This window comes from Rhinichthys klamathensis, unplaced genomic scaffold, assembly GCF_029890125.1.
Source record: "Rhinichthys klamathensis goyatoka isolate OS25496 unplaced genomic scaffold, OSU_Roscu_1.1 h1tg000220l_1, whole genome shotgun sequence".
Taxonomy (NCBI): Eukaryota; Metazoa; Chordata; class Actinopteri; order Cypriniformes; family Leuciscidae; genus Rhinichthys; species Rhinichthys klamathensis.
Window position 1 is genome coordinate 2,189,442 of NW_026606744.1, and position 26,513 is coordinate 2,215,954.

The 26,513-nt window shown below is 39.1% G+C and overlaps 2 protein-coding genes across 3 annotated transcripts; one reads left to right on the forward strand and one right to left on the reverse strand.

Annotated features, from left to right (window-relative positions):
* Window positions 1-3,027: 3,027 nt before the first annotated feature.
* Window positions 3,028-6,165, reverse strand: fam167b (family with sequence similarity 167 member B). The gene is made up of 2 exons (XM_056264386.1): window positions 5,747-6,165; window positions 3,028-4,578 (listed from the first exon to the last, which is right to left on the reverse strand). The coding sequence occupies exons 1-2, from the start codon at window positions 6,104-6,106 to the stop codon at window positions 4,315-4,317; spliced, it is 624 nt and encodes a 207-aa protein (XP_056120361.1). The 5' UTR covers window positions 6,107-6,165; the 3' UTR covers window positions 3,028-4,314.
* A 1,605-nt stretch (window positions 6,166-7,770) lies between these two features.
* On the forward strand, window positions 7,771-26,160 carry zgc:154055 (uncharacterized protein LOC556036 homolog). 2 transcript variants are annotated; one of them, XM_056264387.1, is made up of 11 exons: window positions 7,771-8,201; window positions 8,620-8,646; window positions 9,232-9,340; window positions 10,335-10,460; window positions 20,177-20,350; window positions 22,324-22,541; window positions 22,653-22,814; window positions 24,748-24,889; window positions 25,051-25,271; window positions 25,445-25,596; window positions 25,717-26,160. In XM_056264387.1, exons 1-11 carry the CDS (start codon window positions 8,017-8,019, stop codon window positions 25,896-25,898), a joined length of 1,698 nt encoding a protein of 565 aa, XP_056120362.1. In that variant the 5' UTR covers window positions 7,771-8,016; the 3' UTR covers window positions 25,899-26,160. The 2 variants fall into 2 exon arrangements, with proteins under 2 accessions (XP_056120362.1, XP_056120363.1); XM_056264388.1 differs by lacking the exon at window positions 8,620-8,646 and having other exon boundaries at window positions 7,772-8,201.
* The last annotated feature ends 353 nt before the right edge of the window (window positions 26,161-26,513 follow it).

The window sequence follows — 26,513 nt, forward strand, 5'->3', positions numbered from 1 at the left end:
GGGGGGTGTGGGTGGGTTGTGGATGGGGATGTTATACAGTGAATATTAATTATATGTTGGCCTATTACTCAATGAGAATCCCTCAAAAGATGAACCACATATGGGGTCAGTTTTGCAACAAGTACGTCAAATCCTGGATTTCTTGTTTAGTTTTTGGTTCTCAATTTGAGTAAAAGACTGAAACAATTGTTTTTCCATTCTTTGGGGGTCTTGTGGTTGAGAAGAGGGGGGTTTGAAGGAGGGGGGATGTTGAGTGGGGGGTTAAGATCATCTTAACAGACAGTTACATATTCACAGTTACATTTCTTGTGAGAGCAAATGTTCATTTGATGTTTTGAGATTGTGAATCCATAGCAAAACTTTTCAAACTGGGGTATTGGGACCACATGGGGGGTTCTGGGAGATCTGTGGAAAATTTAAGAGATTAAAAATATTTGATGTGTTTTAACACAAAAACTAAACTAAGCAAATAGTTATGTGATAGATGTTAATTTCTCCTGCAACAGGATTCCTTGCAATTCATGATTTTATTTGTGTCTTTTTCTAGGGAGATTTTCTTCTTCCATTGTTGTCTTTAACTTGCGCACTAATTGTACAGTAATTTCTGTAAAGCTGCTTTTGGAAAATCTGAAATACATTTTTTATCATTATTATAATAATTGTGACAAATTGTAAGTAATATACACCCACCTAAAGGATTATTAGGAACACCATACTAATACTGTGTTTGACCCCCTTTCGCCTTCAGAACTGCCTTAATTCTACGTGGCATTGATTCAACAAGGCGCGGAAAGCATTCTTTAGAAATGTTGGCCCATATTGATTGGATAGCATCTTGCAGTTGATGGAGATTTGTGGGATGCACATCCAGGGCACGAAGCTCCCGTTCCACCACATCCCAAAGATGCTCTATTGGGTTGAGATCTGGTGACTGTGGGGGCCATTTTAGTACAGTGAACTCATTGTCATGTTCAAGAAACCAATTTGAAATGATTTGAGCTTTGTGACATGGTGCATTATCCTGCTGGAAGTAGCCATCAGAGGATGAGTACATGGTGGCCATAAAGGGATGGACATGGTCAGAAACAATGCTCAGGTAGGCCGTGGCATTTAAACAATGCCAACTAAAGTGTGCCAAGAAATCATCCCCCACACCATTAGACCACCACCACCAGCCTGCACAGTGGTAACAAGGCATGATGGATCCATGTTCTCATTCTGTTTACGCCAAATTCTGACTCTACCATCTGAATGTCTCAACAGAAATCGAGACTCAACAGACCAGGCAACATTTTTCCAGTCTTCAACTGTCCAATTTTGGTGAGCTCTTGCAAATTGTAGCCTCTTTTTCCTATTTGTAGTGGAGATGAGTGGTACCCGGTGGGGTCTTCTGCTGTTGTAGCCCATCCGCCTCAAGGTTGTGCGTGTTGTGGCTTCACAAATGCTTTGCTGCATACCTCGGTTGTAACGAGTGGTTATTTCAGTCAAAGTTGCTCTTCTATCAGCTTGAATCAGTCGGCCCATTCTCCTCTGACCTCTAGCATCAACAAGGCATTTTCGCCCACAGGACTGCCGCATACTGGATGTTTTTCCCTTTTCACACCATTCTTTGTAAACCCTAGAAATGGTTGTGCGTGAAAATCCCAGTAACTGAGCAGATTGTGAAATACTCAGACCGGCCCGTCTGGCACCAACAACCATGCCACGCTCAAAATTGCTTAAATCACCTTTCTTTCCCATTCTGACATTCAGTTTGGAGTTCAGGAGATTGTCTTGACCAGGACCACACCCCTAAATGCATTGAAGCAACTGCCATGTGATTGGTTGATTAGATAATTGCATTAATGAGAAATTGAACAGGTGTTCCTAATAATCCTTTAGGTGAGTGTATATTACTATACATATTGCTTTGTAAAAAAAAAACAGTGCTATGCAAATAAATATATGCATATAAATTTGAATATTTTTCATTTATATTCTAATACTGGGTTGAAAACATATTGCATGTAAATACTTAAAAATATCAAGTAAATAAGTTTCTTCAGATAAAATTTAAATCGTTTATTTTTGGCTTTGTTAGAAAAGGGCATATCATCATATCATCATATTTGGCAGTCCTTGGCCTTAAAACTTTTAAAAAAATTGTTATAGCAGGATTTTGCAGGCAATGCTTTATGAATATCAACCAATTTTTTTTGGAAGGAAATTATTAATTCTATTTGCAGATAGTCTATATATGTAACAATGCAACATTTTTAATTCATGTCAAATAAAAATAAGTTCAGGTAGGTTATCATGATGGTTTTAAACTCTACAAAGCATAATGGCACTTTCATGGTATAGTGTTTGTTTTCTATTCTAGGTCTCGAGGGAATCTGTATGTGGAACACAACTAACCACTTTTTGTGTCTTCTCAGGTGACAAAAATAGTTCATGTTTCTGTTCAAAGGAGTAATCCTCATGTGAGATGTTCAATGAATGTACTTGCCCTAATGCCTTATGAGATATAAACTACAAAAACTTGTAATATCAGTGTTGAGAACAGCTTTAGGGAAAAAAGCAGATTCTCTCTCTCTCTCCCTCTCTCTCCATGTATTTATCTAGCATGAGATCATTTCTTGGCAGTCACATGGCTCCTTCTGACAGCCAGTCCTGTCTCTGCAGTTACAATCGATGAAGCAATTGGTCCATTGTTATAAATATAAATTCAGGCTTTTCTGAGAAATACCATCTATTTTCATTCCTGTAACAACACTGCATAAAAATGTGCAAGACGGAAGAGGCAAAGCAAGATAAGGACTGCACGAAACTGTTTGGATAATTACACAAATTGATAAATCAACACAATACTGTGAATAAATTTTGAAGATTTTAAATGCATGTATTTACAAATATACATTTATTTACAAATTTAAAGCAACAACAATGTTCAAAAGATTTATAAATTTTCATTATAGTGAATGAGTTACAGTGAAGGATATTTTTCTCAATAAGGATGGATGGATGATATCACAATATCTCTTCAAATTAATTTTAAGACATCTTTATTCATTTCAGGCAACTTTTGAAGCATTTTTTAGTTTGTACATCAAACATTTGATTAATCAAAAAACATACATTACTGTTTAAAAGTTTGGGGTCTGTAAAAAAATGTTTTGTTTTCGAATGAAGTCTCGTATTCTCACCAACACAAATGCTTGGGTCACAAATGGTTTGGTCAAATAAAAAAATGTAATTACAATTTTAAACCCAATGGTTGGGTTTGTCCATATTTGACCCAAACATGGGTTGAAACAACCCATAATGTTTAGAGTGAAGGCTGCATTTCTTTGATCAAAAATACAGAAAATATAGTAAATATATAAAACTGAAATATAATTACAATGTAAAAGCCCTTTATTTCACTTTTGATCAATTTAATGCATCTTTGCTGAATAGAAAGTATTCATTTCATATTTAATATATTTTTAAAAATTGTTAACGCACATTCAGTCCCAAGATGAAATTTGTAAAAAAATATAAAGGTCCTCTGATTTGTTTTGATTTTATCATGAAGCTTTTAGCACTTACAGTATTATGCACAAAATTAGTGCTATATTTCCAGTGCTTGTAATAAAGTAAACTGAACTTTAATGGGTTCTGTGGAAGTACAAAGAACACAAAACTCATTTAAATCTAGTAATCTTACTGTGTAAATGAAAGTTTCCCAAGCACAACATTCTCAAACTTTAAGCAAAAAACTGATGTTGACCAACCACCGAAAGTGGGCTGAGCTTTTTACTTGCTGCAGCTCTGAGCCTTAGAGTGTGTGTTATTTTTAGGTTTTAATAGACAAGGTGACAAAATGCCTGAACACAAACTCACACTTCCTGTGAGGCTGTAGCTCGGGATCACAGCCAAGCCGACGGGAGAGTGTTTTGTCCCCTGAGCAGTCAGGAACACTGATGGGAGTGTGTGCCAATCACACGCCTTTTGACACAGAAGCAGGTTCCTCCTGATTCTTAGATTAGTTCAGATATAGTCAAATGTAACTATAAACTCTTTCCCAACTCTGAGGACTTTCTCAGACGTGTGGTGAGTCCCCTTTCACAAGTGGTTTAATAGTTGTAGTGCTGGTTACTGCATTTCCAGATATGACCACCAGTAGTCTAGTTTTAAAAAGTTCAATAAAGCTAAGTGATTTGAAGAAAAAGGACGTTTTTAGTATTATTATAGTCCAAATTTAATGACATAAAACTTTGGCTTCCAGTGTCAGTAATACATTAAAAGTTCTGCATTGAGTTTTCTTGAGGGCGTCTCTCATCGCCCAGCCTCTCAACAGAGTGAGAATCGTCTGGAGTTGAGGTTCATTTTGGTAAGACCAATATGTTTGAGAGTTGTGGAAAGAGTGAAGGCGGCTTTCATGGGGATGTCACACAGCAGATCTGAGTCCTCCTCGCACTCCTCCAGCTCATACGTGGCGTCATCCAACATCTCTTTGTGACGGTGGCACACCTGTTCCACCTTCAGCCTGTGGATCTCCACCCGTAAGCGAATCAACTGCCGTGCAAGACGGTTATCCTGCATCTGCATCTCCCTCTGAGAAAAAAATGTGTGTGTGAGAGAGAGAGAGAGAGAGAGAGAGAGAGAGAGAGAGAGAGAGAGAGGAGAGAGAGAGAGAGAGAGAGAGAGAGAGAGAGAGAGAGAGAGAGAGAGAGAGAGAGAGAGAGAGAGAGAGAGAGAGAGAGAGAATGATTTTATAGCTTACACATCGCGGTGGACTATACAGCTAAAACCAGATATTTGCTAACCCGCAGTATATAAGATTCAATTATTCGGAACAGCAATCACACATGCAGGGAATTGTGTACACCTTTCTGTTGAACACCCACTCAAGTTTCTGCAACAGTGTGCATTTCATTGTAATATGCCAAGAGACAAGAGTCATGTCACCTGCCGAATATTTCAATATCAGTTGACATGTATTCACAGTGGTCTGTCTGGCTTATTAGCCAAATCAAATTGCCTGCTTAACTGTTATAATATGTATTAGGCCTACATATACTTATTTAACATAAGTAATTTGGTATTTGCATACACTACTGTTAAAATGTTTCGGGTCGATACAATTATAATTATTTTTTTTTAAAGATGCTCAACAAGTCTGCATTTATTTGATCAAAAACATAGTTAAAAAACAGTAATATTCTGAAATAATATTATTTCAACTTAAAAGAACTGTTTTCTATTTGAATATATTTTGAAAAACTAATTTTCCTCCTATGATATCAAAGCTGAATTTTCAGCTGGCACTACTCCAGCGTTACATGTGCCCTAATGTGGACCACGTGATTACAGCATTTGTTTAAAATAGAAATATTCTACAACATTATAAACTACTGTCCCTTTTGATTATATTAATGCGTACTTGCTGAATTTGAATGGTATTGTTTCTTGAATGTTTAAGAAGAACTTGAAAAAATGTTTTGAGTACCTAAAATGACCTAAAGACATGTAGAAATTTTAAAAATCCCAAAACCACTGTTGGTGTATGTGGATAGATAGATAGATAGATAGATAGATAGATAGATAGATAGATAGATAGATAGATAGATAGATAGATAGATAGATAGATAGATAGATAGATAGATAGATAGATAGATAGATAGATAGATAGATAGATAGATAGATAGATAGATAGATAGATAGATAGATAGATGGATGGATGGATAGATCAAATAAAGCTTATGAAATATTAATACAATACCAGTTCGTTTCTGAGCCACTGTAACGCGTCGTCTATAGTATCAAAGCCGCATATATTCTTAAAAGGCATTCCATCTTTCCAGATGTCGGATGGCTGGGTGTCCTCCTCCACAGATCCTGGGCTACTGACATTTGAACTCTGTGTAGCATCAATCCACGGGTGAGCCTGCAGCCGCTCCTTCCATTCTAAGTACGACGGTCTGCGCGTTTGGAGTTTGAGTTTCTCTGTCAGGGCTTTCACACTATCCAGATCGTCCATATCTCCCTCAGAGCTCTCGTCTGCTCCCAGCTCTCTGAACTCCATCACTGAACTGCTTTCATTCCAACTGGGCGAGACTGTGACTTGTGACTGTTCAGACATGTGTACCACTGTGCCTGATCATGTGCACGAGTGATTAATCTCAAGAGGTGTGCTGAGCTCATGTTTATATAGACAGAAAAGTGACCGCCCATGTTCTGCAGCCTAATGTCATGATCAGTGTTTAATCGGAGAACTTTAGACAGTCTGAACTTGTAGGCTATGTTGCGGCCGGGCGCAACATTTCGTGTTCCCATGTGAAACTATTCAAGTGGCACATAACATGGGTCACTGGCTCCCTTAAAACCTTCAGTATAACAGCTTCTCCCACGTCACACACCTCACAAATAAATCACATAGGCTAAAGTGAAAAAAAGTGTTAGGTTCCGACAGACAGTTTTCATCAAACAATGGTTTCACAAAGGCAACTAAGAAATGACAGTAAATATTTAACTGATGTATCTTGTGGCCCAAAGCTCGCTCACACTTTTTATATCAACAAGTCATCGCGACTGCACCAAGCTTGAGTCTTGTTTTATAACAGAATGTCTCCATCTTCTGCTAATGTTGATGAATTGCAGCGAGAATCTATTTAGCTAAGAATTACAATGAATCTAGCGTCAGAATCCGTCAGATATAATTTATTATTCTAAAACGAACGGTAGGCCTGTTAGTGGGCCGGGCCCCCGGCCGGGACCCCCAGAGAGGCGCAAAGGGTTACTAGGGAGTCCTCGAAAATGTTCAGAGAAAAATATTTTTTTAATTACAATTAATATTTAATATTATTAACAACAGCAATAATAAAGTTTGATAATCAAATTATCACACATTATTTAATTATAGGCTATTGAAAGATAAAAAGCAAAAAAAAAAGAAGAAAAGAAACAACACAGAAAGTAAAAATTTTCTAGATATATTTTTTCACAGTATAAATTTATCTTTATACACGAACATCCTACCTGTAGGCCTATAGAGAGGATCCATCGCCAGACTTACATCAATACATGTAAAACAAATGTTTAAATGACTCTTAAAAAGTAAAAACAGGTTCAATCCAGACCAAAAAAAAAGAGAGAAAGATTCCACGTTTTATCTGAATTAAGTTATTTTAGATGTCAAGTGAAGTCACCTTTATTTAGGCTATATAGGGCTTTTTACAATACAGATTGTTTCAAAGCAGCTTTACAGTGATAACAGCAAAATAATGCAAAGAAGTTTCTCTAAACCATACTTCATTTAAAAAAATACTTACTTTACACGTACTGACTATATGCTATATTAGTCCAACAAAAAACGTTGCAAAATAAGTGACAAAAATGAAGTGAAGTGTAAATGAAATGAAGTGTCATTTCCAGTCAAGATGCACAGTCACTAATGTTGACTTGAAATGACAATTCATTCAGCATTTTTGTCACTTATTTTTGAGGGGAAAAAAATTGTTGTTGTTGCTGTATTCATGTCTTTCTTAGTTAATTGGCTGTAGCTCCCCCTTGTCAATTTGTCCTGCTCCTACCACCACCATCATCATCATCACCACCATCAGCATCAGCATGGTCCAGACAACCCTCTCAAGGATCTTAATTGTAAGATCAGTAAAAACTGTACCAAATTACTTCATGGGGGGGGGGGGGGGGGGGGGGACAGCCACAACAACAATAAACAGAAACATCACAAAAAGAGAAGAGGGCTGGGACTTCAAGAACGGAAACGAAAGCAGAGAAGCAAACAAAACTCTTATGAATCGCGCGAGCATGCACACCTCTCGCCGCCCGCGCACTTTCGATTAGTGGCATTTTATATTTGCCAGATGCCGGTAAGTTTTATAACAGCCTACATTAACATCAAGAGGTGGGACACAGTTTTGTAAAGGATTGCCATTAAACATTTGCGGAAAACTGAGACCCGGAGTAGTGGCTCGCCCACCAGCTCTCTAAACTCGAGAAGTACCAGATGGTGGTTGTTGTCATTGTGAAATGGAGTTGTCTGAGCACATTAAGACGGCTAATGTTGAAGATGTTACCCTGAGAAGACCTTTCCATCCAGCGCTCAGAGGAACCCTGTGCGTAACCAGCCACCACCTTCTGTTCTCAGACAGAAAGGATGAAGATTCCTGGCAACTTCTCATTCTCCTCAGAAACATCGATGCCACTGAGAAAAGGTAGACTTGGGGGTGGGGACCTCATCATAATCCAGCCTAAATTGGGTTGCTGGTATTTCAATTTCGTTTTATTGGTGTAACCAAATATATTTAAGTTGATTCAGTTATGTTAAGTATAGGTATAGCCTAATATTTTGACTTTATTTATTGTTTAATGTTACCATATTAAGCACATTTATTTCACCAGGAATTTTTTTTCATGTAGTCCTATGTAGCCTAAATTAACAATACACCTGTCCTTTGTAAATGCATAATTCATATTCTCATTATTACGTGCAAATATACTCTTTTAATCGCATTTGGGTCATGATTAGGTTATACAATTGTGTGTTTGATCCCTTAAGTGACCTGCTTCTGTAATATTAAACTCTAATTCTCTCTTTCTCTAATATAACCCATCACTTTTCCTGCGTGTCAGTGTCGAGAATCTTTTCGGATACCCCAGGTACACTTCTAAAGCAGGCCCAATGTTTGATTTGTGGACTGTCATTGCTCATTGAAGCTGTTGTTTTATTCTGATCTGGGATCTGCTATTAATGTAATACAGTGATGTTAAAAATGAGGAGAGTAGTGGCAGTGGGCAGCATCTCGTTTCAGCATAAGAAGGCAACTTCTAAAATGAGCTGCGCTGGCAATGTGTTCTTAGCTTATGGCAGGGAGGAGAACAGAATAAGCATTTTGCAAGATCTTTTGTGCTTCGCAGCGAGCATTTACGCAAAAGATCATATCACTCTGACATGCTTTTTGTGTTTTGAATACAAAGGATCTATTTGTGCAATATATATTTATGTTTGTAATCTAATGTCCAAATACGGAGAGGAACTAGCTTACAGTCTATTAAAGTTCTATTTAGAGCTCAGTCATACCTCTCTATTTATCTCAGTGTCTCTCTGCTAGCCTTACGCACATGGCTTGTTTTTGCTTCCTGCTTCTGTCTCTTCTGAGGCCCCAATGGGGATGATTGAATGGAATTTGAGAATGTGTATGTTCTTAAAAATGTGTGTGGGGTGTGTGTACGTGTCTAATACAGGGCTGTGGGATCCTCTGGTACTATCACCATTAAATGTAAGGACCTGCTTGTTCTTCAGTTGGAAATTCCTGGAATGGAGGAATGTCTGAACATAGCCAGTTCTATAGAGGTACTAATATTGTTCTCACTACTCGCGCCTGTGACAGGGATTATAAATAAAAAAATAAATGCTCATTTTTAGTAATAGGTACTCTACTGTTCAAAAGTTTGGTGTCTGTTTTGTAAAGATTTTTTAAAGTATTTAAAAGAAGTCTCTTATGTTTACCAATGCTGCATTTATTTGATTAAAAAAAATTCGTACTGACCCAAAACTTTTGAATGTACATTCGAACAAACCCCCTAACCCTCCCTAAGAATTAAATGCGCAACTTGTCCCCAACCATTTGTGCTACGGACATAAATTAAACCTCAAATCAAGCAGTTTGTTGAAGAGAGGTGTCTGACTTGGAATTCAACTTTGCGAACAGCAATACATTATCAATACAATTAGGGTTGCACCTATAGCCTATTCAATTTATGCCTTTCATGTTATGGCTGATAAGTGTTGCCCAATATTACAATTTTGTACGATTTTGTCTAAATAATACTAAAAAGTAAATTTAGGCATCATAACATAATGTGCAGTATGAAAAATAAAATGAAGATTCATTCTGAGATTTGCTAAAGCGTACATTTAGCAGTTACAATATTATTAGTGTTTTTAATGATTCACTTTGAATAAGTATTAGAAGATGGCAAAGGATTTACCCAAATGTACAAATTGGGGAAATTACCATGCACAATTAAATATCCAATATTGGCAGATACCGATAAATTAAAAATGAATATATTGAGAAAATCTTTAATATCTTTTCCTCTCGTCAGTAAAGCATCCTGGAAAATCCTAAATACTATGGGTCATTGCAAGTTGTCATTCAAGATGACATCTCTTAAAAGATTACTTTTAAAGATGACTTAAGAGGACATATGAAAGATGACAAGCATATATTCTGAAAGAAGAAGCCAATCTTCACTCTAGACACTGGCAGTAAAATAAATGTTGAGACCAGCACTTCCTCATCTTTATTGAGAGTTGACTCTGATATTGTCTCATGTCTCTGTAGGCTCTCTCGGCTCTGGAAAGTGTGACAGAGATGTATCCCTTTTTCTATAGACCGTCACACCATACTCTGCATGGCCCGTGGGGCCTGTCCTCAACAGAGAAATATTACAAACAAACAGAAAGACTGGTGAGCTGTATTCTTTCACTTTCACTTCAGACCAGATAATGCCATTCTGTAATTCTCTCACTTTGAGAAACACACAAGAAAATAAACACAACCAAATGATGCTCAAAATCATTATTTAATGTAAGCCATTGCTTAGTTTCCTGAAAGGAAGTCAAACAGGAAGCACTTTGTTTGCCACAGGAAGCTAAAAGCAGTTGTGAGGCATGTGGACACTTACATTTACAGGAAACAGTGTGTATGCTTTCTCTGTAGTTAATAGTTTTTAACCTATATGCATATTTTTTTATTTTCTATTCCTTGTTTGTTTCAATAGCTTTCATTATCACCCATTGTAATCTCACAGCTGTTTCACGGGCCTTCATTTCTTTCCATAGCTGTAGATGTTTATCTCTCGCCTCCTTTTGGCATGACCTCACATTTCTATCATAATTACTGTGTTTTTTACTTGTCACTCAGTTTTATATGCTGTATCTAGCTTATATAAAAATTGCTTATTTATAAGAATATATTTATAACTATTTATAACTAATATGTTTAAATACACTCACCGGCCACTTTATTAGGTACACCTGTCCAACTGCTCGTTAACACTTAATTTCTAAGCAGCCAATCACATGGCGGCAACTCAGTGCATTTAGGCATGTAGACATGGTCAAGACAATCTCCTGCAGTTCAAACCGAGCATCAGTATGGGGAAGAAAGGTGATTTGAGTGACTTTGAACGTGGCATGATTGTTGGTGCCAGAAGGGCTGGTCTGAGTATTTCAGAAACTGCTAATCTACTGGGATTTTCACGCACAACCATCTCTAGGGTTTACAGAGAATGGTCCGAAAAAGAAAAAACATCCAGTGAGCGGCAGTTCTGTGGGCGGAAATGCCTTGTTGATGCCAGAGGTCAGAGGAGAATGGCCAGACTGGTTCGAGCTGATAAAAGGGCAACAGTGACTGAAATAACCACTCGTTACAACCGAGGTATGCAGCAAAGCATTTGTGAAGCCACAACACGCACAACCTTGAGGCGGATGGGCTACAACAGCAGAAGACTCCACCGGGTACCACTCATCTCCACTACAAATAGGAAAAAGAGGCTACAATTTGCAAGAGCTCACCAAAATTGAACAGTTGAAGACTGGAAAAATGTTGCCTGGTCTGATGAGTCTCGATTTCTGTTGAGACATTCAGATGTTAGAGTCAGAATTTGGCGTAAACAGAATGAGAACATGGAACCATCATGCCTTGTTACCACTGTGCAGGCTGGTGGTGGTGGTGTAATGGTGTGGGGGATGTTTTCCTGGCACACTTTAGGCCCCTTAGTGCCAATTGGGCATCGTTTAAATGCCACGGCCTACCTGAGCATTGTTTCTGACCATGTCCATCCCTTTATGGCCACCATGTACCCATCCTCTGATGGCTACTTCCACCATGTCACAAAGCTCTAATTATTTCAAATTGGTTTCTTGAACATGACAATGAGTTCTGTAACTACTCGCTGGTTACAAAACAGTCCACGCTTCCGAAATACTGATGTCCATTTTTATTTGTTCCAGAGACACCGTGAAAACTAGACAAAAATAAACCAAACCATAATTTTACACACAACACCACTACAAACACAAACCAACATAGTATACAAAATATTAAAACCTTTACCGTATTCGCCTGGTAACCAACAGTAGATTAAGTCAGGAGCACTAACATGGGTATCTGAGTTTCACATCTCATCATTACATTGACGCTGACACGTCCAGGTGAAATAATCAGCACAGGGTCACATGACACTCAACTTAAACAACAGAATAATAATAATGAAATACAAACGGTAACCAAATTATGAAATTATCACAATACAGAAATACACATTTAAACTATGAAGTCCAAATAAACTATAAAGTCAAAATAAACATTAACCGCTGAAATCACCGAAATATCATAACCCACAGCTGACCTTCCAGCGTCAGCTACACTCCCACCAAATTACCATTGAGTAAAAAAATAAAATAAAATAAAAAAGACAAAACAAAAACAAAAACACTTACAAATACAACCAATCAAATAATCAATGGTAATTTCCAGGCTCCAACAAGAAACATGAAAATCAACAATTCAAAAAAAACAAGGAAAACACACAATTTTTTCCATATTTCATAATTACACAATCTTCTGCTAAAATGAACAAATTGTTCACCATACTTTACATTCTACTATTAACCAACATTAAGCAGCACAAATCAACATATCCAAGGTCACAGCATGGTACTAATATGATTCAACTTCTAATGAGTGATAAGATATTAATTTTCACCTTTTGCTACAAGAACTACCAATTTTTGGATAGGTCGTTCAATAACCGAGGGTTTAGTGAGGCGTTCACCCCTTTTCCCCAACTTCCGATCCCCAATCCGTATTGTAACTTTCCGTACCAGTCCATCATCAGCCTTGCAAACTTCAATGACCCTAGCCAACCTCCATTCGTTGCGGGGAATTTCCTCTTCCTTGACAATGACAATGTCCCCCACTTGCACATTCCGCCTTGGTGTATGCCATCTTTGCCTTAGAGAGATATTAGCAAGATATTCTATCCTCCATCTACTCCAAAACTGTTCACTCAAATACTGCACCTGCCTCCAACGTTTCTTTGCATAAAGATCTTCCTTAATAAACGCCCCCGGAGGAGGAAGTGGAACCGACGACTTCATGGTAAGCAGGTGGTTGGGGGTTAGAGGCTCTGGGCTTGTAGGATCACTGAGACCATCCACTGTCAATGGCCGGTTATTGACTATAAACATAGCTTCATAGAAGAACGTACGTAAAGAGGCATCATTAAGTCTTCCAGTACTTAGTGCCAAAACTGAACTCATCACACCCTTTATGGTTCGAATCTGCCGTTCCCAAACACCTCCAGCGTGACTCGAACTGGGTGCATTCAGACAGAAATCGCACTGCTTCTCTGCCAGATATGCTGCCACTCTCTCTTTACTCACTTCTCTTAAGGCTTTCTTCAACTCATTCCTTGCCCCCATGAAGTTTGTTCCTTGGTCTGATCTAATATGTCTGACAGCTCCCCGGATGGCTAAAAAACACCGTAAAGCATTGATGAATGTATCAGTCGTCATGTCCTCCAACATCTCTACGTGGACGGCTCTGGAGCAAAGACAAGTAAAAAGGAGGCCATAACGTTTATACGTTTTACGACCTTGCTTGGTGTAAAAAGGACCAAAACAGTCCATGCCACAATAGGTAAATGGCGGGGAGGGATCAGTTCGGTCACTGGGCAAGTCCGCCATCCGTTGTTGTTCTGGCGGCCTACGTGCTCTCCTACAAGGAACACACTGCCGTATGTAGTGTGCTACCACCTTACTGCCACCCATGATCCAAAAGCCATTGGCTCGCAATTCATTCAGAGTCTGTCCCCTGCCTTGATGTTGAATTTTTTGATGATGGTGTGCCAATATAAGGTGTGTAACCAGACCACTACTTGGAAGGATTGCTGGGTATCGCAATTCAGGAGGAGCACATGCTCTCCTCAAACGTCCTCCCACCCTCATTATTCCATCCTGCATGAATGGATCCAGCTGATACAGAGGGTGGTTTGAAGGCAGCCTACCAGAGTCCTGACTGAGTACATTCAACTCTTCTTTGAAGGCATCCTGTTGTGCGAGCTGAATGAGAGTAAATGAGGCCCTCCTCCTTTCCTCCACATTTAAAGATGTTGGTGTCTTCATCTTCTTTGCTAATCTTTGGATCCGGGCAATGACATTCACAGCTGTAGTCCATTTTGATAGTCGTGATAGTCGCTGTTGAAAATCCACTTGCGTCATGATCTCGGTCCTCAATACCTGGACAGCCTTGACCTCCGGGTCTCCCACCGACAGCTCCAACGTTCCTTGGTTAGCAAATACCTCTTTCTCCCAGAGGAATCTGGGCCCTGTAAACCAGTTTGAACTGATCAACTCCTCTACAGTGAGGCCCCTCGAGGCATGGTCAGCAGGATTTTCTTCTGTATTGATGTAATACCACTGTCTTGGATCGGTGGCCTCCCGAATTCTCTGGACCCGGTTAGCAACAAAGACATTAAATCTTCTTGCTTCATTGTTAATATAACCAAGGACCACTTGAGAATCTGTCCAAAAATATTCTCTATCGACTCTGAGTGCCAACTCCTCTTTCAGCATACTACTCACAGCAGCAGAGATGACAGCTGCAGTTAACTCTAATCTTGGTATAGTAACAACCTTTATGGGAGCAACTCTTGCTTTACCCATAACTAAGGCACAATGTATCTTACTTCCACTCATCAATCTGATATAAGAGCACTGTCCATAGCCTTGACTGCTAGCATCAGAAAAGTGATGCAATTCAATGCTCAGAATAGGTCCAAAGTTTGGAGGGGTGAAGCATCTTGGAATTTGTACCTTTCCTAGGTTGGGCAGATCATTCAGCCAACTCTCCCACCTTGGTCTCAGCTCAGAGGGTAACGGTTCATCCCAACTGATGCCCTTATGGCACATCTCCTGCAAGACCTTCTTACCAGATATGACGAATGGGGCCAAAAACCCCAATGGGTCGTAGACTGAAGCCACCATGGACAGAATTCCACGTCGTGTCGCTGGTTTCTCTTCAAGAACAACATTAAAGGTGAGTGCATCATTCTCCACATCCCACCTTACGCCCAAGACATTTTGTACTGGAAGAAAGTCATGATGGAAATCAACGTTCTTTACTTCAGCAGCATGATCACACGGACTGATTGACTCCAACACTTCTCGATTGTTGGAAATAAACTTATGAAGATGCAGCTTTCCTTTAGCACACACGGCTTGCGCTTCCTTCACCAACTTGATTGCTACCTCAACAGATTCCAGGCTTACGAGGCCGTCGTCCACATAAAAATGGTTCCTGATAAACCCAGCTGCCAAAGGATACTCACTCTCATTCATACTGGCAAGATACTTCAGGCCATAATTGGCGCAGCCTGGAGAAGATGATGCTCCAAAAAGGTGTACTTTCATGCGATATTCTCTGGGTTCTGTGTCGGTATCTCCATTTGCCCACCACAGAAAACGCAGATAGTCCCGATCTTCCCTAATAACATGAAATCTATGAAACATTTTCTCAATGTCGCACATGACAGCGATAGGGTGTTTACGGAAACGGCAAAGCACTCCAGTCAATCCATTGGTAAGGTCAGGCCCAGTCAATAGATGGTCATTTAAGGCGGTACCTTCATACCTAGCTGCGCAGTCAAAGACTATCCTGATCTTATTTGGTTTCCTATGGTGATAGACGCCTTGATGGGGAATATACCACACATTACCCGGGTCTGGTTGCTCATTTGCCATTTCCGCATCTCCATCTCTGAAGACATCTTCCATGAACGTCATGTAGTCCTGTCTGAATTGAGGATTCTTGTCCAATTTCCTCTTAAGGTGCTTCAACCGTCCTAATGCAAGCCTCCTATTATTTGGAAGCTGAGGCCGTATCTTAAAGGGAAGGGGCATCTCAAGATGGCCATATTCATTTTGATAGACACCCTCTTTTACTACCTGCAGGAACTGAATATCATCTTGTGATTTACTCTTTTCACCGGATGGAATGTCTACAAAATCCAGCTCAAGTGCTCTAATAACAGCGGCAGGCGTCACGGAGGGGAGCTCTCTGACTGATATGCGGTGGCAGAAACCAGTCCCAAACTCGGAGTTTACACATCGTGGAGTTCCTCCTATGATGCTCCAGCCAAGGTCCGTCTTGATGGCATAAGGCTCTTTATCACCACCAGTGATGACCTGTCGTGGCATCAGTGCTCTGGAGCAATCATAGCCGATCAAAAGACCTACTCCACAATCCATCCGTGCGGGCATTTCATTTGCGATCACCTCTAGATGTCTCCACCTTTTAGCTGTTTCGCAGGTTGGAATGTGTGTGCGGACAAAGGGAATAAAGTCTCTCGTGTAAACAGGAGGCAGACAGATAGGGATGTCCGAAGAAAATCCTCTAACCTGAAGTCCACTAACTCTGTGACTCGATACAACAGAGTCTTTTCCCATCATGGTAGAAAGCTTTAGTTTTACCGGTTCCATTAATACCTGCAAGCTTTCACACACTTCCTGGTCAACAAATGTGTGACTACTCTGGGTGTCTAATAAAGCATATACGCAGACTTCAGACTCTGAGTTAGATAAAGACAGCCATACTGGGACAATCATAGATGTTATATCACCTTCTCCACCATTCGTACAGCATGTTAGAGAGAATGCATTCTCTTCCGTCTGCAAAGCTGTCCGTGGAGATGACTTGTCTCCTGGCTGACGATCTTCATGTAATGAAGTTGGGTGGCGCTTCTTGCATACCACACACACAGCCCTATTTCTGCAGTCTTTGGAGCCATGCCCTTTTCTTAAGCATGCAAAGCACAACTTATTCTCCATGACAAACTTCCTCTTTTCCTCTGCTGCTCTTTCCATTAGTTTTTGACATTCCTGAATAGAATGACGATCATCACAGAACATACATTCAACTGAATTTATGCTACCCACAAATGTAGTTTTCTTTCTACAAGTCTCTTCAGTCTCACGGTCGGTAAGGTTACTGAATTCGGCCGTAGCGTATGCTGCATCTAAAGTCTTCGCAGTGGTTGCAAACGTGTTTACTCTTGAACGCTTTATTTCCTTGGATTGCTTCTCTTCAACGATCTTTAGTGCATACAATGATGACACAGGATTGCACGCTATGCGTGCTTCTTTTGATACAAATGAGGCAAACTGATTAAAACTTGGATAATCTTGGTCTTTGTCCAGCTGTTCTGTGACATAACGGTTCCACTTGCTTGTCACCCAGAAAGGAAGCTTGGCCAGTATCCTCTGATTTTCCTCGCAATCATTCAGCACCTGAAGACCCTTAATATGCGGCAAAGCATCACTACATGATTGTAGGAAGTCACTGAACTCTCTTAACTTGACGTACTCGGCTGCACCAATCTTAGGCCACCTATTAAGTTTCTCTCTAAAGGCACGTTGCACCACAAAGGAGTGACCATATCTGGCGTTCAACTTCTCCCACGCTTGCTGATAGGCCTGTTCATCTTTCCTGTAGAAGCTACCTTCCAGAGCCGATCTTGCCTCACCATCAACATACTTCTGTAAGTAGAAGAGCTTATCTGCAGGATTTGAGCACCGTCCCTCTATAAGAGCTTTAAAGGTGGTACTCCATTCTATAAACTTCAGTGGGTCGCCATAAAATACAAAGGGTTCTGGAGCGGGAAGTCGAGATAGAGCCATAGACCCTTGCAAGGCCTGTACTAAGGATACTTCACTTCTTGTAACTTGTTGATTCAAACATGTATTAGGAACCAGAGGACTGTGGTTACTCACGTCACCGCTTACTGAATCCCGCCGCTGACTTTTTACCCTTGACTCCTCCTCAGTATACACTCTGAGCCTTGCTTCCATAACCTCAATGTCTCTACGATCTTCCAGCTTCTTCAATTGCTGCCTTTGTGCCTCGATGTCAGCCTCCATTTCCACTTCAGCTTTTTTCGCAGCTAACAGCGCGGCAGTCTCCGCTCTCTTAGCTGAAATGCTTGCAGACTCCGATGCAGGTTTAGAGTGGTTGCTAACGACCGTGGCTCTACCAACCGTGGATCCATATATAGACCTAGCGTACTCACAGTCCAGTAGCATACGTAACCTTGCTCTCTCAGCTTCAGCATCAAATTCTATGCCATCCTCCACCAAGCGTACCCTCATTAATTTCAACAAGTCTGCCGTTACAGCCGAACATGCATCAATTTTTCTCCTAGTTTCTTGGCTTGGTGGTGCTTGGAATCGCATGTTATCATATAACTCTTTCAATTCAAACTCTTGCCTCTCAACCTCATCCATCATGTCACACAAGTCTCTTTCAGAGCACTCACGTTTTAATTTTAAACGAACATCTCTGACTTGAGACTTCCATTTCTCATATACAGATTTAAACTTCCTCTCCTTTTGAGTCAGTTCTTGCTCTTTTAACTCCTGCATCTTTGGAGTTAAACGTTTATCACGGGAGGATTTTCTGATTTCAGTTGTCTCTAATAAAACAGAATTAAGCTCTTTACGCCTTGCCTCAGATTTCTCTGTGCATGATGCACATGATACATGTCGATCCCTCACAACACCATCCATATTCTCATTCTCTGCCAATAAACCTGCTTGCTCTTGTAATGGAGAATCATTTTGTTCAGCTAATTCACCCTGGATTGACATTTTTCTAAAGGATTTGTGCTTTAACAAATAGTACAAAATATGTCATATATAAATCACAATAGATAGTAATGAAACAATCTCAGACTGAGTAACCACTTAACTTAAATCAATGCCATTAACACTTGAACATTTAGCTACTTAAACCTTAAACATATTACAATCATAGCAGTTAAGAATCAGTTATCTCCAGGACATTTTTTCCTAGTCCTGGTCATCTTTTATCTACATTGACTTATAACTATCCATCATTTACAAAAAAAGGATCATTTGACATTGCACTTGCACATCTAACCTGTTGATGCACAGCTGACACAAGGTTGCGTGAGAAGATCCTCCATTGACGATCATGTAGCAGATTTGCACTAACGCTCGCAACGGTCCATCACAGAAGGCAAACACTGCACGCCAAATCCTTTTAGTTCACCCAGGGACACAATCGAACGGCACGCGAAGTCCAAGGAAAGGCACAACAGAGCCGCGCGCTGAAGATAGCAGCATTAATCACCATGGAAAACAGTTAATCCGCGTGCAGAGACCCAGAAGTGGCAGGCTGCACGCCGAAGCTGGAGGATCACCGCCAAGGCACATCTTGTAGTCGGTAGAATGGAATTAGGGTACGTTTTCACTGTAACTACTCGCTGGTTACAAAACAGTCCACGCTTCGGAAATACTGATGTCCATTTTTATTTGTTCCAGAGACACCGTGAAAACTAGACAAAAATAAACCAAACCATAATTTTACACACAACACCACTACAAACACAAACCAACATAGTATACAAAATATTAAAACCTTTACCGTATTCGCCTGGTAACCAACAGTAGATTAAGTCAGGAGCACTAACATGGGTATCTGAGTTTCACATCTCATCATTACATTGACGCTGACACGTCCAGGTGAAATAATCAGCACAGGGTCACATGACACTCAACTTAAACAACAGAATAATAATAATGAAATACAAACGGTAACCAAATTATGAAATTATCACAATACAGAAATACACATTTAAACTATGAAGTCCAAATAAACTATAAAGTCAAAATAAACATTAACCGCTGAAATCACCGAAATATCATAACCCACAGCTGACCTTCCAGCGTCAGCTACAAGTTCACTGTACTAAAATGGCCTCCACAGTCACCAGATCTCAACCCAATAGAGCATCTTTGGGATGTGGTGGAACGGGAGATTCGCATCATGGATGTGCAGCCGACAAATCTGCGGCAACTGTGTGATGCCATCATGTCAATATGGACCAAACTCCCTGAGGAATGCTTCCAGCACCTTGTTGAATCTATGCCACGAAGAATTGAGGCAGTTCTGAAGGCAAAAGGGGGTCCAACCCGTTACTAGCAGGGGGTACCTAATAAAGTGGCCGGTGAGTGTATATAAAGCATGTATGCATATATATTTAACTGTATACATGTACATGCTTGTGTATGTTCATAATATATGCATGTGTGTGTGAACAGTGGGACAGGTGGAGAGTCAGTACAGTAAACTCAGATTACTCTGTATGCCCATCGTATCCACATGCGGTCATTGTGCCTCGCGAGGTGGATGATGAGAAGCTGGTCCAGTCGGCCCGGTTCAGACAGGGCGGCAGATTTCCTGTGCTCTCCTACTGTCACCATAGGAACGGAATGGTGAGTGTAGGATGTTTCAAATCATGGCCGTAACCAGGGTTCGAAAAATTAGTGAGTTCTAGGGTATTTTGTCTAACTTTTTTGCCATTCTACACTTTGGGTACACTCTCTCTGTTCTGTCTGTTTGTTAAATTAGACCTTATTTATTGCATCACAATTTGTTAATACTTTACTATAGGCTAGGTACATTTATTATTTGTTTATTATTTATGTAACAGTACTTATTGCTGTAATATATTTAATAAGCATTGCTATATGGATGATAAATGATAAGAACTTTGTCTAGTGCTCTATGAATGTTTTTAGCATGACTTTGTGAAACTTTGTTAACTACTAAACTGCAATAAAATAGCATAACCTTCCTCGAGTGTTTGCATATTTGGCATATTTTCATTCTGTAACCTATCCTGTCAGCAATAACCTGGCCACGCATTTTTAACATGGGCCTTTTTTGATTGCTGTCAGTTTAAGTGGTGGCGATTCAGTGTTGCCAGATATTGCTGCAAAAACAACAATTCCCGCTCAGCCCTCTCCCCACCAAAAAAATAAGCCTGAAATAAACTGAAATCTTGTGTTTTGGAAATAAAATAAAGATATGACTAACCCTAACTTGCAACTTCCCACTTTATTAACTTTCTAAAATGTCACATAACACTTAAACGCATACCTTTAGTATACGGGTCTTTAGTGACCCGGGACATCATTCACTACCCTCCTCCTCATTCATTTTTTTTTAAATTAGACATTAACCTTCTTAGAATTCCACAAGAAAAAAATATATAATTATAAAAGAATGCCTGTCTCCCATTCATTTTATGTAAAAATTGTATAGGGTCGCTAACGACCCAATGTGTGTAACAGTATAAGTATATTTTTTCTGGACAACAATAATTTAATCTTTGATGACTGAATAAGTGCCATTAACCTGTATTCCACAAAGTGTCAATGTCATACATAATGATGAAGTGACGTTTCAATCATAGTTACCACAGGCCGAAAACAAAAGAATAGAAAGTATCATCAGCAAAACATGAAATGGCTCAGCGATTTACTGCAGAGCAAGTACTGAAAGCAATCAAATATTAGTGTCACTGTCACTTGGTGATGGATCTGGTGAAGAAACTGTCAGCCATCAAAATATTGATTTTGAGGTTTGTTGAAAAGGATAGTTTTGAATATGTCTGAGACCGCGAATATGAGCCAGATGCTGAATGTACTGGGAAATGAGCTCTGATGAGGACAGTGATGATGGTATAAAACATCTGCTCAAACTGAACCCTTCCAAGCTCCAAAAGGTAACAAAATATGCTTTAATTTATTTTTCTGTAATTGCATATCAGGAGAGTTTTATATTATCGTGACAGGTAGAGATTCATCCAAGTTAGATATAGATGTGGGTCACTAAAGACCCGAATATGTAATAATGATTGGTGAAAAATTCATGCTTTTAAGGGAATAAAGTGGTGTAAGTGAAATAAAACAAGTCTAAAGACCCTTATAATAACTGGATCTGGCAACACAACAGAGGCTGCATCTGCGCCCTCTCTCATAATTCTCTCTCAAGCCCTGTTCACTCTGCCAGCGTCTCGCAGCAACATGAATCGCTCTCCATAATTTTACTCCCCATGGGGACAAAACAATCTAGCAAACTGTAAAAATCAAACTAAACTGAATTATACATGCAGTCACTCACAGGAGGAGTTGTAAACGCCTAATTAGTCATTCAGAGAACTTCAAATTTTAACAGAGGTCCAGACCTCGGTGACCTCATAGCTGGCTATGGCCATGTCTTAAATATAAGTGTATGTAACAGTGTATTGGTGTGAAAGAACAGTACAACCATAAAACTGTACAAAGGTTTAACATTGTTTCCAGCATTAAATTCATCAAAGCGAAAAATACATCATACAGCTCAATTTCAAATTTTGTAGGCTAATAAATTCATACAAAGTAAAAGTTATTTGCATCCATAGGTGATCATGCGAAGTAGCCAGCCCTTGACAGGAGCCAATAGGAAGAGATGTAAGGAGGATGAGCTCCTTCTCCAGGCTGTGATTGATGGGTCAGTGTTGGGTTACATTATCGATCTGCGTTCTACCCAGCAAGCCCAGCAGGCCCGGATGACAGGAGGAGGTTTTGAGTCTAAATCCTCTTATAGCCACTGGAAAAGAATCCATAGACACCATGAAAGGTGAGAGGGAATATTACAAGTCATTTTTAATTGTCTGAAATTATGTAACACATTTGACTTTGAAACAGATTTGCCTTTGGCTTTGATTATGCATGTCGTGTGTGTTTACAGGGGTAAGGTTCTGCAGGAGAGTCTTATTAAGCTGGTGGAAGCGTGTAGTGACCCGTCTCACAGTGTGGACCGCTGGCTCAGTAAACTGGAGAACTCCAAATGGCTTTCTCATGTTCACAGTGCGCTGTCCACTGCAGGACTGGTGGTAGAGTGTGTGGAGAGGTGGGAAGATCGATTACTTTGGTCTTTTAAAGGGACACTACAGAATTCTGGGCTCTCTGTCACCATCTGTGGTTAAAACATAAAATTGCAGTTTTATTAAATTATTGTAGGTTTTCTGTAGTGACTCAGTTTAACACGGATGGTCTATGTACTGGCTCAATAATTAATTTCTAATAGAAAAATTTAATTCTCTGTAGTGTACCTTTAACTATTATTGTGGTTTGCTTTTTACATTCTCTTTATTGTTATTTTATCCACTGTCTTTGTGTAACTTACAGATAAATATATATTAGGAATTGCATGTTTTAATGTTTTTGATGTCAGTTATGGTTGACAAGCATATTTATTAATGTGTTTCTTCATTTATTATTGTAATGGCAAAGCTGAATTTCAAAAATCATTTTATTATGCTGATTTGCTGCACAAGAATCATTTCTTATTATTATTATCAATGTTGAAAACAGTTATGCCACTTCATATTTTTGTGGAAACAGAAATATACATTTTTTTTTCCTGGATTCTCTGATAAATAGTAAGTTCGAAAGAACAAGATTAATTTAAAATATAAATCTATCTTTTGTAACATTATAACTTTACTAACCCTTAACTTCTAAATGTGTGTGTATAAAAGTGCTGGGTAGGTTGTTGTCTGGTACTGATTCCAAATTACATCTATTACATTACACATTTTAGGTAATATAATCCAACTACTTTTTATAACATGGTACTAGTAATATTGTACCCAGTGTTGGGGAAAGCTATACTTTTAAAAGTAATGCATTACAATATTGCGTTACTCCCTTAAAAAGTAACTTATTGAGTTACTTTGTTACTTTTTTACTTAGTTACTTTTTCTCACCTGGTTTTATACGTTTTATAACAAAAAGTGCTATTTTTAGGCAAATGTAAAGACCCTTTTATACCTAAATTGAAATAATAAGCCTCCAACTGAAGGAAGTGCAAATTCATGCGTGTACAGTCGAAGGCGCCGCTCAAACAAACCTTTCAACTTTCAACACTTTTCTTGACCAATAAAAACTAAAAATAGAAAGTCATTTTTAGTAGTCAATATAAAGTACATTGGTCAATAAAGCGAGATTAAATGCATACAAATATTTGTTTTATGTAACATTTAATTATTGGAGGTTTGCATAGTTGATTTAGCATTTGACTGAATTTTTTTATTTTGAGGAATACTGAATCTTTTTTGTGCAAGTGAGACGAGTAAATGCACGCTCACATTTAGTCTAGAACTACAATAACCATCATGTTTACACACAACGCCTCTGCACTTTTCTCTGCACTCTGCACGATTTGTTTCAACATTGGGACAAGAGAGCTGTCAGTCAATACATGGGAATACAAAGTAACTTGCGTTACTTATTTTAAAAAGTAACAGGGATATTTTGTTGTAAATTTTAAAAGTAATGCATTAGTTACTTGAAAAAGTAATCTGATTACGTAACTCAAGTTACTTGTATAATGGGTTTCCCCCAACACTGATTGTACCATATTGATATAAGAATACAAAGAGAAAGAATATATATATCAACAACATGAAGTGCATTAAACATTAGATTACGTCAGGGTTCATGATGGAACTGCAGGGGGTTTGTGAGTTTGATTAAATCAAGTTTAATTAAATTAGTTTAATTAAACAAATCATAAAAATGTAAAATTAAAATAAATCATTTTAAAGTACAAGCCTTCCAAGGACATAGAAATACATGTTAAATGACTTGTTGAGTGATAATTCGAATAATAATTAATGTGTTCGTCATTTATTTTTCTCTCTGTTGTTTTTTCAATCCTGTGCTTATGCATGGCTCTGGGATGTATTGTTCTGGCATATGGTCTATTTTTGTGTGGTCACTCCTGGCATACACATGGCTTTGAGATGTATCGCTCTGGTCTGTGCTCTGTTTTTTGGCAGGGATGGTCACTCTGTGCTTGTGCATGGCTCTGAAGGGACAGACAGCACTCTGCTGGTGAGTTCATTGGCTCAACTTATCCTAGACCCGGCCTCTAGAACTCTCACTGGTTTCCTCTGCCTGCTGGACAGGGACTGGATACAGGTGAATGTTTGTTTGTGTGACATCATTTGTACTCAGGTATCTGTGAAATTTGTGAATGTTTAGAGATGCATTATGCCAACAAAGCCACTTTTCTAATAAACTACACCCAATATAATTTCAGATCTGATTGTCAGGTGAATTGTATGTTTGTTGTTTCTTAGGCTGGACACCCCTTCCAGCAGCGCTGTGCTCATTCGGCGTACTCTCATGCCCGTCTGAAGCAAGAGTGCCCGTCCTTCCTGCTGCTGCTTGACTGTGTGTGGCAGGTGTGGCGGCAATTTCCTCTGGCCCTGGAGTTTAGTGAGGCCCTGCTGCTCCGATTGGCACAAGAGGTTTACGCTTCTAACTATGGAACCTTTCTATGTAACAACGAGCAGGAGAGGTGGGCACAAATTATCCATATATGACACTCATCATTATTATGCACTATACCTTTATTGTCACTTCTGATCAATTTAGAATAAAAATTATCTTTTTAAATTACTGACACTCGACTTTTGAGCACTAATGTATGTACTGTATTATTTATTTATTTAAAAATGTTGCCTGGGATAGATGTGCTGCAGGAGTGAAGGAGAACACACACTGTTTGTTTCAATCCCTACTGAGTCCTGATATTGAAGAGCAGTACCTCAACCCACTGTATGAACCCACTGATTTAGCCATTTGGCCTTCAGTGCATCCTCAGTCCTTACAACTATGGACAGGTTTGCTCCAGATTATTCAGTAGATACACACATAAATATAAAGTTACAGCTGTGGTGTGATAATGTTATTGGAGTTTATTAGTGTGTAGGTCCTCATTATCTCTATGGGTTTGTTGGTAGGGCTGTTCCTCAGGTGGACTGAGTATGCTCAGAACATGGAGGAAGTTCGAGAGGAGGTGTGGAGCATTGTGAAAGAACACCGTGAGAGAGCGGGACCTGACCGGACCAATAATATGCCTAGTACACACTGTGACACCTTGACCCCATTTGAGAACCTCATGGATGAGCTGACTATTTTGTGACCTCATGGTTGAAAGGACATTGTAGAGACTGTTACTACTATTATGCATGTCTTGGCAAGAATTAGTCCAATAAAATGAAAATCACTGCCAATCAGATATATCAGATATAATGTAATTTACGAAAGTAATCTGATGTTCTGTCATTGAATAGTAATCAGACATGCTTGCATTTGAAGATCAGACATATTGGCGATCCTCTGCCTTACTTTCAAGCAAAATGCTAATGTAAATGATGTGTTTATTGTAGTGTGTTTGAGTAGTTTTTTGGGATTTACTGTGATTATATGAGACAACATCAATGATGATGTTTTATTGTAAACATTTTTCACATTGTTACAGACAGGTGAATGTGAGAAGTTTGAATACCTATATCAGAAGGCGATTTTATAAATGTTTGAGAAGTTTCAGCATTTGCCATTGGAGCATGGTTTATAGCCTAATTAATTATTGCACAGCTCTCTAGAATAATTGATTCTGATTGGTTAATTGCCACATTCATAACTTTTCGAGGGAAATATTTTAATAAATATTATTACAAATGTTTTCTAGCGTATTTGTATTGTGACATTTTGATACATTTAGCCTACTTTTTATTTGATTTTAGAATTTATTTTA

What these genes read in the sequence shown, in the direction of transcription:
- zgc:154055 (XM_056264387.1), top strand. Translation starts at nt 8,017, where the DNA reads ATGGAGTTGTCTGAGCACATTAAGACGGCTAATGTTGAAGATGTTACC. An exon ending in GTCACCATAGGAACGGAATG is followed by an intron (nt 20,351 to 22,323) that starts GTGAGTGTAGGA and finishes TTGCATCCATAG; the next exon opens with GTGATCATGCGAAGTAGCCA. An exon ending in GTGGTAGAGTGTGTGGAGAG is followed by an intron (nt 22,815 to 24,747) that starts GTGGGAAGATCG and finishes GTTTTTTGGCAG; the next exon opens with GGATGGTCACTCTGTGCTTG.
- fam167b (XM_056264386.1), bottom strand. Translation starts at nt 6,106, where the DNA reads ATGTCTGAACAGTCACAAGTCACAGTCTCGCCCAGTTGGAATGAAAGC. An exon ending in AGTGGCTCAGAAACGAACTG is followed by an intron (nt 4,579 to 5,746) that starts GTATTGTATTAA and finishes TTTTTTTCTCAG; the next exon opens with AGGGAGATGCAGATGCAGGA.